Genomic DNA, 15252 nt, shown 5'->3' on the forward strand with positions numbered 1-15252 from the left:
GTAATTAACTTTAAACAAGAACAAGTAACAAAAGTTTTAACAACAAAGATTGATGATGATTATGTTCATGTAGAAATCAGTTTTTACCAACAAAGAAAAGAAGAAAAGAAGTTGTTTCAAACACTTACAAGAAAGAAAGAAGAACTTGAGAGAAAGATAAGAGAAAAGATGAAGCAAGTGTGTGTGTGTTTATGAGAAATGAGTGAGCAAGTGAACTAGTGAGTAAGTAAGGTAAACAAAATCTCTTGTATCCCCCCCCTAGGTCCACGGTTACAGCAGCAAAAAAGAGGGGGGAGTGTGTTGCCTACTAGTTCCTTGTGTGCAAAGTTTTAAAAGTTGGGTAATGGTGGTGTTTACATGGGAATCACATGTCAACTAGATTCCAAGTCTCTTAACTAGTTTGTTTACTTCTCTAAATACTACTTACAAGTCTTATGGGCTAATAATGTCCAACTAATAAGTAGGGTGGGCTCTCATAAGTCCATGTACATGTATAAAGCCCAAGTTGTATGCAAGTAACATGTAAGTCCACTAAAAGTCCAACTTAAGCCCAAGTAACTAACTAATAGCTTTAGTTAATTAAAATGATTAATAAAATTAATCATGAATGTAAATAATATCTTAAAATATTATTCGTGCAAGTTCCGAGTGTCACAAAGACGTTTCGGGCATTTAAAGTTCAAGTACGGGCAATTAAAGCAACATGTAAATGTAATAACATACATTCGTTTAATCAAGCGTATTAATAATAATAATTATTAATAAATAACGTAGGAAAAACCAGGGTCGTTACAGAATGTTTATGCCGTTGTATAACCCACACACATATAAAGTTTAAGTACTCGTGCCTAGTATGTAAAACGTAAAAGCACATGTATTCTCAGTCCCAAAATAGTTAAAGTAAAAAGGGATGCTATAACTCACAGTGATAAAAGCGGTAAAGTCGGTAATGAAAGTACGCAAGTAGTAAGTCGGTACGAAAGGTCGCCAACCTAAATCAAAGGTTACTAGGTCAGTAGGTTGTCTTTATATATTCCAATAGTGCATAAAATAAGTTTAAGTGTCATCAACATCATCATTCATGATCATAAAAGCTAAGTAAGTTGACGAGAATAGAGATCGAAACAATAGGCTGACTTCGGTCAGCTGCTACGACCTCTACGTAAATCGAAAAGACTCACGGTCAGTGGCTATGGCTCTGTATATGAGTCCCCTAACATCTGAACAATTTTCAGAACCTAACTCGTCTTCGTTTGACCGTGGCGACGGTTTAAGTGCGAGTAGGTCAGAAATTTCAGCACAACGTTAATAGGGTGTAGTGACTCTCGGAGGGCCATAAATCCTAAACCGTAACTCGGATTAAGACGAGGCCTAAACGGAAAATCATCTACTCAAACCGAACTAACTGAAAATCAACTTTCCAGTAGTCCAGGTGGTCTGATCAGATACGAAAATCAGTGGGTTATGTGCTCCGGTGGGGTTCTTAGTACTTGATGCTCATCACGGTTCTCATCCTTGATGCTTGTAGCTTCAAGTGTACAACTCGTTGATGGTTTAACATCACTTTTGATCAAGATTCACCATCAATACACAATATGTTAAGACCAAGTAAGAATACAACTCATTCATGAGTCTTAGATGGATGATGAACCAAGGTTACATCATATCCTTAGTCTTAACACTAATACAAGTCACAATAACAACTAAAGCTACAAACTTTACATCAATTCAACAAGTATAAGCATAATCCAAGTCAAAAGAGGTGATGGAACCCTAAGCTAGAGAGTTTGGATCCATTTCACACAAGTTACAAGGTTACAAAGCTAGAAAGCTTGAACCTTTAAGTGTTCTTGAAGATCTTGAAGCATAAAGCTTGGATCTTTAAGATATATGAAGATAACAAACACAAGTTTGAATCTTTTTCACAAAACAACATGATCAAAGCAAAAAGAACTTAGATCTAACAAAAAGATATGAAGATTCAAGCTAGAAAGCTTGCATCTTAATTGTTCTTGAAGATCTTGAAGCATAAAGCTTGGATCTTGAAGATGCATGAAGATTACAAACAAAAGTTTGAATCTTTATCACAAAATAGAAAGATTAAAGTATAAAAGAAGTAGATCTACAAAAGATATGAAGATTCAAGCTAGAAAGCTTGAATCTTTGTTGTTCTTGAAAGATTCATGCTTGAATCAACAAGATATAAGTAAGATCAAAGCTAGAAGGAACTTGATCTTTCACATAATGATGATGATGTACACGAATTTACGAAGAAAAGAGGAAGGAAAAGAAAAACTTACAAGCTAGGAAGGAAAGAAAGAATAAGTGTGTGAAATGTCAAAATGATCAAGTGTTGGAATGAGGGACTAAAGGCTAGTATTTATAGACAAATGAAGATCACATGGATTGATGACATGACCATGACCATGGTGGTGGTGGTGGACGGCATTTAGAGGGGGAGGGGGAGACAAAAACTTGCTTTTTGGCTAATGGTGTCTAAAGTGTGTCCTTTTGCTAGAATCTTATGTAACATTTAGATAAACCTTATCCATTATGCTAGTATGACTCATTAATTAATTTATTTATTATTTATTTATTATTATGGGCCACTAGTAATAATACTTGGGCTAATTAATTGGGTCACTAGCTAGTGTAGGGTGGGCTTGAGCCCAACAAGGTAGAAAGTCCAACAAGACTAACTATTGGGCTTTAGCAATTAAATAAATAAAAGTAAGCATCCAACGGCCCAGGTAATTATTATTATAAAATAATAATTAATATTTCGCAGTCTAAAAGTTCCGGTTCCGACAAGAGTCAAACGTGCGCGCAGTCCGCGGTTTATTCGTAAAGGCAAGTAACACTAACGGTTATAAAGCATCCAATGGACAAGTTAAGCATTCCACATACATCAACGCATGTTTTTAAGTATATATGAATATAAAACGCGTGTGCCAGAGTTCCGGAGTAATAAAGTAACGCAGTACGCACAAAAACGCAGTTTCGTTAAAATACAAGGCACAAAAGCAAGTCGAAAATGTCGGGTCGTTACAGGACCCCTAGCACGGGACCGTTAATCATGGTCCAAGTCATAACCCCATGGTGAAGAAATGTAAATTACTATACATACAGGAGTGAATAATGCACTCTGATTGGTCCTCTGCTACTATTCACATTTTTTGTTTTAACTACAAACTCTAAGAGTGAAGAAAAGTGTTCTTTGGTAAAAAAAATGTAGACGACTATATTATTGGTTACGGAATCTATACTACGCATATATTTATTTGTTATCACTATATTAGAAAAGATGCATCGCAAATATGATACATCTCCAAACATAAATCTTTAACAATATATATATATATATATATATATATATATATATATATATATATATATATATATATATATATATATATATATATATATATATATATCATCTATTTATAAAGGTGATGTGACTTTTATTTTTAAACTTTAGTGGAGTACGCCCCAGTTTTATTTTGCAAATGAATTATTATTATTATTATTATTATTATTATTATTATTATTATTATCCCTACATACTAAAGTACATGGATATATTTGTAGTTTCATCTATTTTTTATTGTCACTTTGAGTTTGCGCTCACACTATAAATGATCCCTCAAATTCGGCTCAATTTACACAACGGTCCCTTAACTTTACACTTCTCAGTTATCCCTACATACTAAAGTACATGGATATATTTGTAGTTTCATCTATTCTTTATTGTCACTTTGAGTTTGCGTTCACACTCTAAATGATCCCTCAAATTCGGCTCAATTTACACAACGGTCCCTTAACTTTACACTTTTCAGTTATCCCTACATACTAAAGTACATGGATATATTTGTAGTTTCATCTATTCTTTATTGTCACTTTGAGTTTGCGTTCACACTATAAATGATCCCTCAAATTCGGCTCAATTTACACAACGGTCCCTTAACTTTACACTTTTCAGGGGTAGAATGCATAAATACATAATTTTATTAAAATAAAAAAAAAAATAATTCCACCCGAATTTTTAACGGGCCTTATCTTCTCGCTCGGTGCGAGTTAAATTTTTCCGAAATCAACGTTCAACTAGAAAAAATCTAACGAACAAAACGGGACTAACTACGCGCGAAACGGACATCGTTAAAAAAACACTAAATATTTCGGGTTATATTTCATACATATACATACACGTACAACAAACAACTCAACTTATTAGATATATTGGGTACCAAACAACATATATCCAAATTCGATCGCGTGTTGAATACAACTGCAGCAACGCGCGGTCGAATTTTATATATACATATATATATATATATATATATATATATATATATATATATATATATATATATATATATATATATATATATATACACACTAAAGTGCATGGAGAATTTTGTAGTTTCAACTATTTTTTTATTGTCATTTTGAGTTCGCGTTTATAGTATATATATATATACACTAAAGTACATGGAGAATTTTGTAGTTTCAACTATTTTTTTATTGTCATTTTGAGTTCGCGTTCACAGATCCCTCAAATTCGGCTCAATTTACAAAACGGTCCCTCAACTTTACACTTTTTCAGGAGTAGAAAGCGTAAATACATAATTTTATTAAAATAAAAGATAATAATTCCACCCGAATTTTTAACGGGTCTTATCTTCTCGTTCGTTGCGAGTTAAATTTTTCCGAAATCACCATTCAACTAGAAAAAATCTAACGAACAAAACGGGACTAACTACGAACGAAACGAACATCGTTAAAAAAACACTAAATATTTCGGGTTATATTTCATACATATACATACACGTACAACAAACAACTCAACTTATTAGATATATTGGGTACCAAACAACATATATCCAAATTCGATAGCGCGTTGAATACAACCGCAGCAACGCGCGGTCGAATTTTATCTAGTTTTTATCCTAAACCTAATGAGTAACATTTTTGGCAATGAGTTATGTGTTGGGTACATCTAAAAAAATATAGTATACAATATAATTGAGACGAATCTGTGCAATTAATTTCTTACAACGCAAATACGAATATTGAATAATTTCGTAATTTCGCACAGCGTAGCAAGCTAACCTCCTCTTGTTAATATCACTATCAGGAAAGAATTTTGTTACTAACATTTAATAGCCATGAATGAATGAATGAAAGTGTTTTAATGAATCTGAGTCTGACCCAAACCTATCTCCATAGATCTGTACACATTGAACTGCCTACAATAAGATGGGCCTCTAGAACTATGTAATTAATTGCTACAAATTATAATTTTGACCATCACAAAATTCAAGTCGTGTTCACCTTTATGAACAAATACCATTTCATCTTCTATCTTCTATCTGTTTAAAAGTAAATACTTGCTTTATGGTCTATCTACCACTGAATGGATAAACATGATCTTACATATTTATGGGACCGACCAGTACGACATGGGTCTGTTACGATAGGTAGGTCTGCAGTCTTACTCTTAGTCTTAGTGTTAACGTGGCGCTGATGTGGGTTAATACGTGGTCTAATGTTGCAAAAGCGAGAAAGCATCCAATCTTCTTGATGTATGCAACGTTCATGACCCCAAGGTACATCAAACGGAACATACAACAGACATTTTTATGTGATGAAGCTCTACAAATGAACAAAAGTTGTTGGATATTTACTTGGTTACTCAGGGTAAGATGTGATGGGTATGCAGGTACAATAGGACAATAAGAGACTGGGTACTTTTCGACCCTTCCAATTAATTGAACCGAAGGTGAAGATACCACAGTACAAAATTAACAAGAACAAACTATTTTCATCTTTTTAACACATCAACAGAAGAGCCTCGCGGGTTCGACCAAGCAGGCTAAGTGCTGTTGCAGCAATGTGATGTCCGGTTAGACCGGCTAGAGCAAGTTGTTCCATTGGTGATGCATGCTCCACGTAGTTATCTGGCAACACTATCGGCCTCCACTGAAATAGTAAACAAGTTAATGCAAGATTAGGGTCTATATTTAAATATACATGCAGTGGCGAATCTAGGATCCAAACTCAAAAGGGTCCCAATTTTTTTTTTCTCAAAACTAATTATTTGAAGGGTACGGCTGTTTACCCTCAAAAAATCATAAATCCTAAAAACATGGGTCCTTGTAGTTAAATTTAGTGGTCACCTGTGCAATTTGAAGGGTACTTTGTTAAAAGAAAAAATCCAAACTAGTGGTGTAATGGGACCCACTGAGATTGTGCAAATATATTATTTTTGTAGTCCAACACAATTCGATCCACACCAAAGAATGACCATTTTTGAACCAAACCTGTTACCAACCCAACCCACCCATTTTGCCACCTCTGCAATCTAATGAAATACATTTACCTTGATTGATCCATCAAGTTTTCCATCAAGAGTTATGAATTGTGCAACATGTGATCCAAATCCTCCAATAGAGCCTTCCTCAACAGTGATCAAGAACGAGTGATTATCACATAATTGTCTAACAAGTTTTATATCAAGGGGCTTGCAAAATCTCGCATCAGCAACTGTTACTTCGATACCAAGTTCCGAAAGAAGAGACTGAGCTCGTAGGCAATTCTGGACCATCGCTCCGTACCCGAGCAACGCAATCTCCTTGCCCTCTACGAGAATTCTTCCTTTACCAATCTGGAGACAACAACATTCAGTTCAGTTGAATAATAAAACGTGCTCAAAATTATACGCCAACCGCCATTTGCAACCATGGATACAATTTCAAACAATTTACTTATAAAGCTATTGTCTTTAAACTCAAACGGGTCAAAAATAGAGGGGAAAGAAAATGCTACAAGGGGAAGAGGTGAAGTCTTCCAAATTCTATTTTGATCTATACAACTCTACATATTAATATATTTTAAGATTCAAATCATTACTAAAAAAAAAACTATTCTGCTTTGTAATTATGATTACCGCATTAGTTCTTTATAAAAAAACGAAATCTAATTAAACCTAAAATGGTTTGTGGGCCCATTTGACCCAGACCAATTTGACCCGCTTAAAAGGTAACATGTATCAACCCAGACCACTTATACCTCAATGGGAACTCCATGGCATATAGAGCTGTTTGATTTGACAATGGCACCTCGAGGATATCGAAAGCAGACGGGCCGATCATCAATGCAAGATGCAGTGGCCACCATGTTAGCAAGCTCAACCTCATCAGAAGGTGCCATAACTATCATGTTTGGCAAACATGACATAAATGTTATGTCAAAAGCTCCACAATTAATAGGACCATCAGAGCCTACCAAACCGGCACTCGGAATCACAAAACGCACTGGTATCTTTTGCCTATCTACATCATGGACCACCTAATACATGCAATGAAGACGAAAACAGTTAGACCATTTATCATCTATGTTGCCAAAATCCACCCCAGTCATAAATAGATAACTGCATGATCTAGTTAAACCATATTATGACTTTGACTGTCAAATAGGATGAAGATAAAAAATAAATAAAATAAAATACAATAAAATAAAATAAAAAAAGTGGGTTCTGAGTTTCATTTTAATGTCTGGAATTTGATTCAAAATCAATTTTGAGCAGTTGTAAAAGTCGCGAGTTGGGGACGATTCGGGCGTTGACCAAAGTTGACTTTTAGTAAAAAATAAATTAAACATATATATTACACATAAATATATCAAACAGAAAACATAAATATTTCAAGTATTGATTCACGGCACAAAATCTAATTTTAAAAACATCAAAATTTTGACCAACTTTGACTGACTCAGACCCGACTGAGCCCGAATTTTGGGCAAAACGGGATGGGTTAGTCTCCAAACCTACTTGCCCGACCCAACCCATTTTACAACCCATGATAATTCGTATCAGAATCTCGAGACATTGTGATGGAGAAAAAGGAACCTGATCATATGCTCTTTGAAGATAGGTAGACGGTATTATACAAAATGGCTTCAACCCGCCACACGATAAACCAGCCGAGAACGTGACTGCGTGTTGTTCCGCCATCCCTACATCAAATAACCGATCCGGGAACTTTTCTTGAAATAATCTAAGTGACGGTTCCATTCCATTTCCTGCATGAACCACCATTATATCCTTGTCTAGTTGTGCTTCCATGATCAAAGCCTCAGCAAACCGGTCGCTATACGTTTGGCTACGTCGACTCGGTTGCGGGCCTGAGTCATATGGATCTGTTTCATATAAGAGGGAAAATAAGTTAAGTCACGGTTTAAGTCAACGTGTATGGATGAAAGTACTAAAAGTGATTCTTGCAAAAATTTGAACCAATACAAAAATTAACTTAGTTAATTTAAGGATAATATATCTAATTTTGCATTTACCTTACTTATTGCTAATCTTTACCTGCATTCCCACATTTTATATTTTTTACTCTAAATGTGTAAAGCTATATTGATGTTTGTTTTATGTGTATTATTATATTGAAGAGCATATTATCAATACTCAGTGTTGCAGAACTCGGAATTACTCGACGAGTACTCGGTTAGAAGCTGGTCAAATGGTCAAACTCTGCAATAATTCGGAATTACTCGGGAAATCGGTCAAAACTCATTCAAAACTAGGTCAAAACTGATCAAAACTCGGTCAAAAATGAGCATAAATCGGTCAAAATTGGTCAAAGTCAAACTTAGTCAACATCCGAGTACTCCCCGAGTTGCCGAGTACTCCCTAAAGATTCCCGAACGGGTACTCCCCAACTAGTGATTTTTGCAACCTTGTTAATATTACTAAAAAATAAAGAATTCAAATAAAAAAAATAGAAAAGGGATAAAAGCACACACCTTCCTTGTATTTGTTGGATACCCCAATCCGCTTCTCGATTTTAACTTCTTTATCTTCATTTGTTATAACATGAACTAAAACAGGACCAGTTGAATCCAAAGACGCCACTTGATCGAGAACGCAAATAAGGTCTTCAATATTGTGACCATCAACAGGACCAATGTAATACAAACCAAGTTCTTCAAATAAAGTTGACCCTAGTGGACCAAGCATACCACGTGCATATTCATCAACTTTAGCCGCCCATTCGTACGTACCCTTACCAATTCTCTTTGTCATACCCTACAACACAAGATCAATGTTAGATTAAGTCAAGCATAAACGTGTATTAAGCAATATTTTACAGATAAAAAGGATACCTTAGCAGCTTCTCGAAACTTGCGGAACAATTTGCTAGATTGCAACTTGCTAAAAGCACTTGAAAGGGCGTTAATTGGAGTTTTAGGAACTTCTAATTTTGGGTGTAACGATTGACGGCTATCGTTTAGGATCACAATCATATCTGAATCGAGATATCCTGCGTTGCTCATAGCCTCATAAAGTTGTCCAGCCATGATTGTTTCATTACTTATGACTGCAACTATGCGTTCTCTCTTCCCTTTAAGATCTCGTGCAACTGCCATTCCTGTAAATAACCACCAGATTATTTCAACTTAACATAAAATTCATACAGGAATTCACTTGCAATGGCAATTTATTGTAAATGATCTACTAGATATGCATGATTGCAAGAACATGCTCTGAAAAAGTTTTTGTACAAGAATAATACTCTGTTATTCTAATGAGACTCACGGTAAACTTTATATAGAGGTGGCAGAAATAGGTATGATGGTTGATAGCAAGCCAAAACGAGTTTGGGTCAAAATGGGCAATTTTTAGTGTGGTTTAAGTTGACCCAGCAAAAAAGATTAAAAAACTTGAGTTGTTATTTGGATATATAAGCCAGATATGATAGGACTCTATTATTACAGTGATTATTTAATTGTAAACTAAAAGGTTGGGAGGTTTATGCATTTTGATTATATTTTGAACGACTTAATTCAACCCGTTTCCATGTTAACTAACTTCCTAAAAGCTACCCATTTGACCCAATAAGGACAGCATAACCTCAATTGACCAATATTACCACCTTTAACTAATACGTTGTGATAGTGCATTGAATGATGTAGCTTATGTATATACAAGTCACCATGAAAAAAAAACAAAAAAAAAAACAAAAAACATGACAAAAATATACCTAGTCCAGCAGAAATACTGTTGCATCCATGTGCAGCACCAAAGGGATCAAACTCACTCTCGGAACGACATGTATAGCCGGATATTCCGTTCTTTTGTCTAAGCATACGCATAGCTGACCTTCTTCCCGTAAGAATCTTATGTGCATAAGTCTGTTCCCATTTCAAAAAAAAAAAAAACACTTACTATAAAGTGTTTATTTATATATTTATCTACATAAAAGCATCAAACTTCATACAGTTCACATTACAACACACCAAACCTACATTTGTAACACTTCTAAGAGGGACCGTAGTAAAATCTAAAGAAGAAAAAAAAGGAAGCAGCTGCAGTAGTATATAAAAAGGATCTGGATATGGTTAATCTACGACGTTAGGACTTTAAAAGACAAACTGTAACAAAAAGCATCGTACTTTGATTTCATTTATATATTGGTATTGGACTTTAAAACTCAAAACTACAGTTTGCATACATGTAATAAGTGTAAGATACAAGCTTACTTGCTCTCCAACATCCCACAATATTTTGTCCATCGGGGCAGAAAACACGCGATGTATAGCAATAGTCAACTCCACTACTGACATGCTAGCTTTCACAGACTTTTGTGTCTCGTTTCTTATAAACGACAACTCTGAGCGAATATCATCACCCAATTGTTTCAATTCCTAATTATAGCTCGGTTAGTAAGTAAAGAATTAATATGCTAAAAAATCCATAAGATAAGAGTACAGGTGGCACACTGCATGGATTGTCGGGTCCTTTATATCTTGGTCGAAACTCACAGGGTCAGACTGACCGACAAACACTTTTGTACATATTTTTTGTAAGCAATCAATGTGTTAATTACGATTGCAAACTAACCTTACAGTTTTTATGATAATAATAGTAAGTCTAAATCTATGAATAAAAGAAATGCATTAGAATAGACTTTGGGCGACTTTAACCCCTTTCAGACTTAATTGACTCAAATAAAACACAACCCAAATCGACCCATTCGGAAGTAAATGGGTTAAAATTGCCAACTAAAGGGGATGGTTTTAGCAGTTAATAAAACCTTATGTGATAGGTTCTTTAAGTGCAAAGGGGTTTCGATCGTATCAAGAATAGGTGTCGGGAGCTTCTCTGAAAACGTATCACCTTCTTCTGGCAGAGCACGTAATCGACCTACATATCCCTGTATTAGTGAAACCAAAGAATAAACACACGACATTAAGGGTTAAAAAGGTTAAGACAAATATAAAACAGACATCCTTGTAAAAAAAAAAAAACTCCTTTGTATCAACAAGTGAATTTGAACTAACGTTGTAAACGCAAATGCATGAATAAAATAAAATAAAATAATATAAAAAAAACTTCATCATTTTGGTCCAAAAGCTCTGACTCCTAAAGAACTATTTTTATTTCTTTTGTTTAGCATTATTGTAAGGATAACGTGTGTATGTGCGTTTTCAAAGTCAGTATTTCAATTCTAGAACGTGAATCGCTGTTGCTTATAACTATGTGTTCGTAACTAGATTGTCATCCATCCCAGTTAGATTTGTTTCTAAAGCAACTTATTTTGCGCTGAATGCTCATAAAATCAGTACCTATAATCGTTTTTGCCCCCACACTCGAATTTAACATCATCGAAATCAGCTTAAATACACCTCCCCCAAACTCACTAATTGGCCATTTTGTAAGTCATACATATAAGTATAAAATATAATACATAAATTTAGTATGGGTCATAATCAAGAGGGAAGCACTTTTTTGGGGAAGGGGGAAGCAAATTATTTTTTTTTTATTTTTTCGTTTTTTGAAAAAACTTTGTTCACAAACATTATAGATTAGATGAAAATATGAACATTTAAAAAAGACACTTTGTGATGAATGTCATTATTTTGGCGGAAAAACGCTCGAAGAAAAAAATAAAAACATTCAATGCATTGAATTTTTTACTGCTGAGTTTATTTGCATCGTTTTGTTTTCATCTTGTGTGAAGTGTTTTTTTCGAATTTAGCCCGATTTAGAGTTTATGGTTTAGGGTTTAGGGTTTTGGGTTTTCGGGTTTACTCCGTAAACCCTAAACCCTAAACTCTAAACCGTTCGTGTTAAAATATTCAATCTAAACCCTAATTTCTAAACCCTAAACCCTAATTTCTAAACCCAAAACCCTAATTTCTAAACCCTAATAGCTAAACCTTAATTTATAACCCCCTAATTTCTAAACCCTAATTTCTAAACCCTAATTTCTAACCCCTTAAAAAAAACTCAGCATTGAATGTTTTTATTTTTTTCTTCGAGCGTTTTCCCGCCAAAATAATGACATTCATCACAGAGTGTCTTTTTTAAATGTTCATATTTTCATCTAATCTATAATGTTCGTGAACAATGTTTTTTCAAAAAACGAAAAAAAATTACTTCCCCCCACTTCCCCAAAAAAGTGCTTCCCTCTTGATTAAATCTAAATTTAGTATTAAGCACCTTTCAATATATAAATTAACACAGGTCAAATGTCATTACAATTAACCAATCATAAAAGTTTACAACTAAAATAATAAACAAATGTAAATCTTAAATCACAAACATTCCTAAGGGATAACATAACATAGTAAAATATAAAAGGCGCACCTTTGAGCAAATTTTAGAAGCAGGGCTAGAATGCAAGCTGATTTTTTGAAATTCACCATTAGAATTGAAATAAAAACTAGAGGCATCAAATTTAGAAGCAAAATTGCTTGAATTTTCATTGAAATGAGCAGCTACAGTGAAAGAACAATGTGCAGAAGCAGCAGTAGTCATTAATTATCAGTATAAACAAAAATAAATAAACTTGAATGATTGCAATTGATGTGTGTATGTATGTATACGATCAGATAGGTTAGTTGGAACTAAAGAACAAGAACAAGGATTAGGTTGGTGGATATTTTGATGAAAAAGAATCAATAAATCATAAATCAATTGGAGGATATAAAAAAATAATAAAGAAATTAGGGTTTGGTAGTTGTTGAAAGGTGAATAAGTGAAGTGACAAGATGGGATAGACACTCCACAACTGCAATACAAACAATTGTTTGTCTGTATCTGATTTACTTTTTGGTGTAATGAAATTTTGTATGAAAAGCCGGCCCGATCATATATGTTCTCTTGTTTATAGTTAAAAGAATAAGAATATAATAAAATATATAATATTTTCATTATTTTATTTAAATATAATTACACCTATAATGTCATCTAGATAATATTCACCCGATTTACCCGGTTCATAATTAATATAGATAAGTCTAAATGAATATAAATATAGACACAGATGAACCCAAATAAAAATGCATATGAACATGGATGAAAATTTTTATTCATATGCTATTGAAATGACCCGTGGAATTACGGGTTTATTTAAACGAAACAGTTTAATGATATGTTTTAGGTATTAAGTGAACGTAAATGTTAAAGTCATTTAGTTTAATGACCCGTGGAACCACATAGTCCGACTAAGAAACTCGTCAGCTGAACATTTCATCAAACACCTAAAATGCATATTAAAAAACTCGCATCCAATCATAAGAGATAATATTGGTTGTCATTTTATTTTAAAAGTGTAAATTATAATATAAATTTAAAATTGGTTTCCTTCTGCCTAGCTTTTATATTTTCCCGTACTTAATTCAAAAGAACTAATTAAAATAATTCAAAATTATTTAATTTTAATAATTAAAATAATTATCAATAAAATTTAATAATAATAATTAATTAATAAGATTTAATTTTAATTCAAAATTATTTAGATTAATGATATCACCCATCAAACATAGATTTTTTTCTTTTTCTTTTTCATTTTTTTTAACAAAGGAATTAGCCTAATAATGAAATCGTCATTATAGGATTTTAATAGAAACTATAGATATATCAATTTACACCCGAAATACATATACAAATAAATAAATATAAACTTACATATATACTATTATAAAAGTATTTAACGTTAAATTTACATTTTGCTTTCAACCTTACAATGAAATAATTATAACTATATTATTATAAAAAACACGTATATTTAACAAAATAAACATACAAATTACATATCAAATTATTCATAATCTATTTATAATAGTAATTTCAATAAATTGTGTTCTATCTTCGACAGAGATCACTCATTCTTCTGGATAGATTTAATTATGTCATATTATATATCTATTTTATCTATACTACATTTTTCTTTTCAACGCATATTAGGAAATAATATAACGTTGTCTTAATATCCAAGGTATATCCATTAACCCATTTAATCTAGTGTATTTTAATATGGATGGATGAACTGAAATTAACTGGATATGAATATTGATAAACAAAAACTAAGTGGATATAGATATGGATATGGATACGTATCACTCAATCCATATCCGATTCATTGTCATCTCTATTAGTACATGTGGTTTGTCAAAACTTTCACGTTTCATCATGTGGTTTATAAATCTTGGACGGATAGTCCCTGCAACTGACGGATATTGATTTTTCTCCGTTAAATTCTTGTCATGTGCAAAACATGAGAGGTATTTTCATCCTTTTATCTTTTTTACATTTAATTTTAATCATCTTCATCTTTATACTTATTCAGCGATCTAAGATCTATCAACCTAAAGTTGAATAAACAAAAACTGATAATACAAAATGATTCATGATTAGAAAAGGCAAACATTCTTATCTTTATCATACCCACATACAATGTATCGACTTTATTAGACAACAAACCATGATAACTACACTCGAAATTTTATACGCTCATATCATACCCTCCTATTTGCATATGTAAATTGAAGAATTTAAAAAAGCGCCTGGAAATCATTTTGTTCATGGTCGTCGATTAGTTCATAGCCACCACCTGAAATAATATTTGCAGCGTATCTACCGTCAATGAATTGAGTTTTCTGTTTATGAATAATATTATGAACCCATATATGAATATTTTTACTATATAATGATTTCTTTCGTGTGAATACAGACTTCCATATTTTCAGAGAGTAATGTGAGGATGTGAGGTGGTGGCGGTAACACCATCATCATTTTTGATAACAAGAGACATAATGAAAGTGAACGAAGGTGGTGCCTTTAAAAAACATCACTAATTTCGCAACCCTCTGGTTACATGTTCTCATGTGGTCAGATCTAAGGGTTGCAGGTCCGTCAAAGTTCTAGCCAGATGTCGTTGTTATGTTTATACTCCGACAGAAGAA

The 15252-nt window shown here is 33.3% G+C and overlaps 1 protein-coding gene across 2 annotated transcripts; it reads right to left on the reverse strand.

Annotated features, from left to right (window-relative positions):
* Nucleotides 1-5659: 5659 nt before the first annotated feature.
* On the reverse strand, nucleotides 5660-13051 carry LOC139848308 (probable 1-deoxy-D-xylulose-5-phosphate synthase, chloroplastic). 2 transcript variants are annotated; one of them, XM_071838041.1, is made up of 10 exons: nucleotides 12653-13051; nucleotides 11097-11216; nucleotides 10543-10707; nucleotides 10044-10194; nucleotides 9166-9431; nucleotides 8806-9088; nucleotides 7907-8196; nucleotides 7069-7347; nucleotides 6380-6664; nucleotides 5660-5979 (listed from the first exon to the last, which is right to left on the reverse strand). In XM_071838041.1, the coding sequence occupies exons 1-10, from the start codon at nucleotides 12821-12823 to the stop codon at nucleotides 5830-5832; spliced, it is 2160 nt and encodes a 719-aa protein (XP_071694142.1). In that variant the 5' UTR covers nucleotides 12824-13051; the 3' UTR covers nucleotides 5660-5829. The 2 variants fall into 2 exon arrangements, with proteins under 2 accessions (XP_071694142.1, XP_071694143.1); XM_071838042.1 differs by having other exon boundaries at nucleotides 11097-11206; nucleotides 12653-12776.
* Nucleotides 13052-15252: the final 2201 nt, after the last annotated feature.

This window comes from Rutidosis leptorrhynchoides, chromosome 5 (assembly GCF_046630445.1).
Source record: "Rutidosis leptorrhynchoides isolate AG116_Rl617_1_P2 chromosome 5, CSIRO_AGI_Rlap_v1, whole genome shotgun sequence".
Lineage (NCBI taxonomy): Eukaryota > Viridiplantae > Streptophyta > Magnoliopsida > Asterales > Asteraceae > Rutidosis > Rutidosis leptorrhynchoides.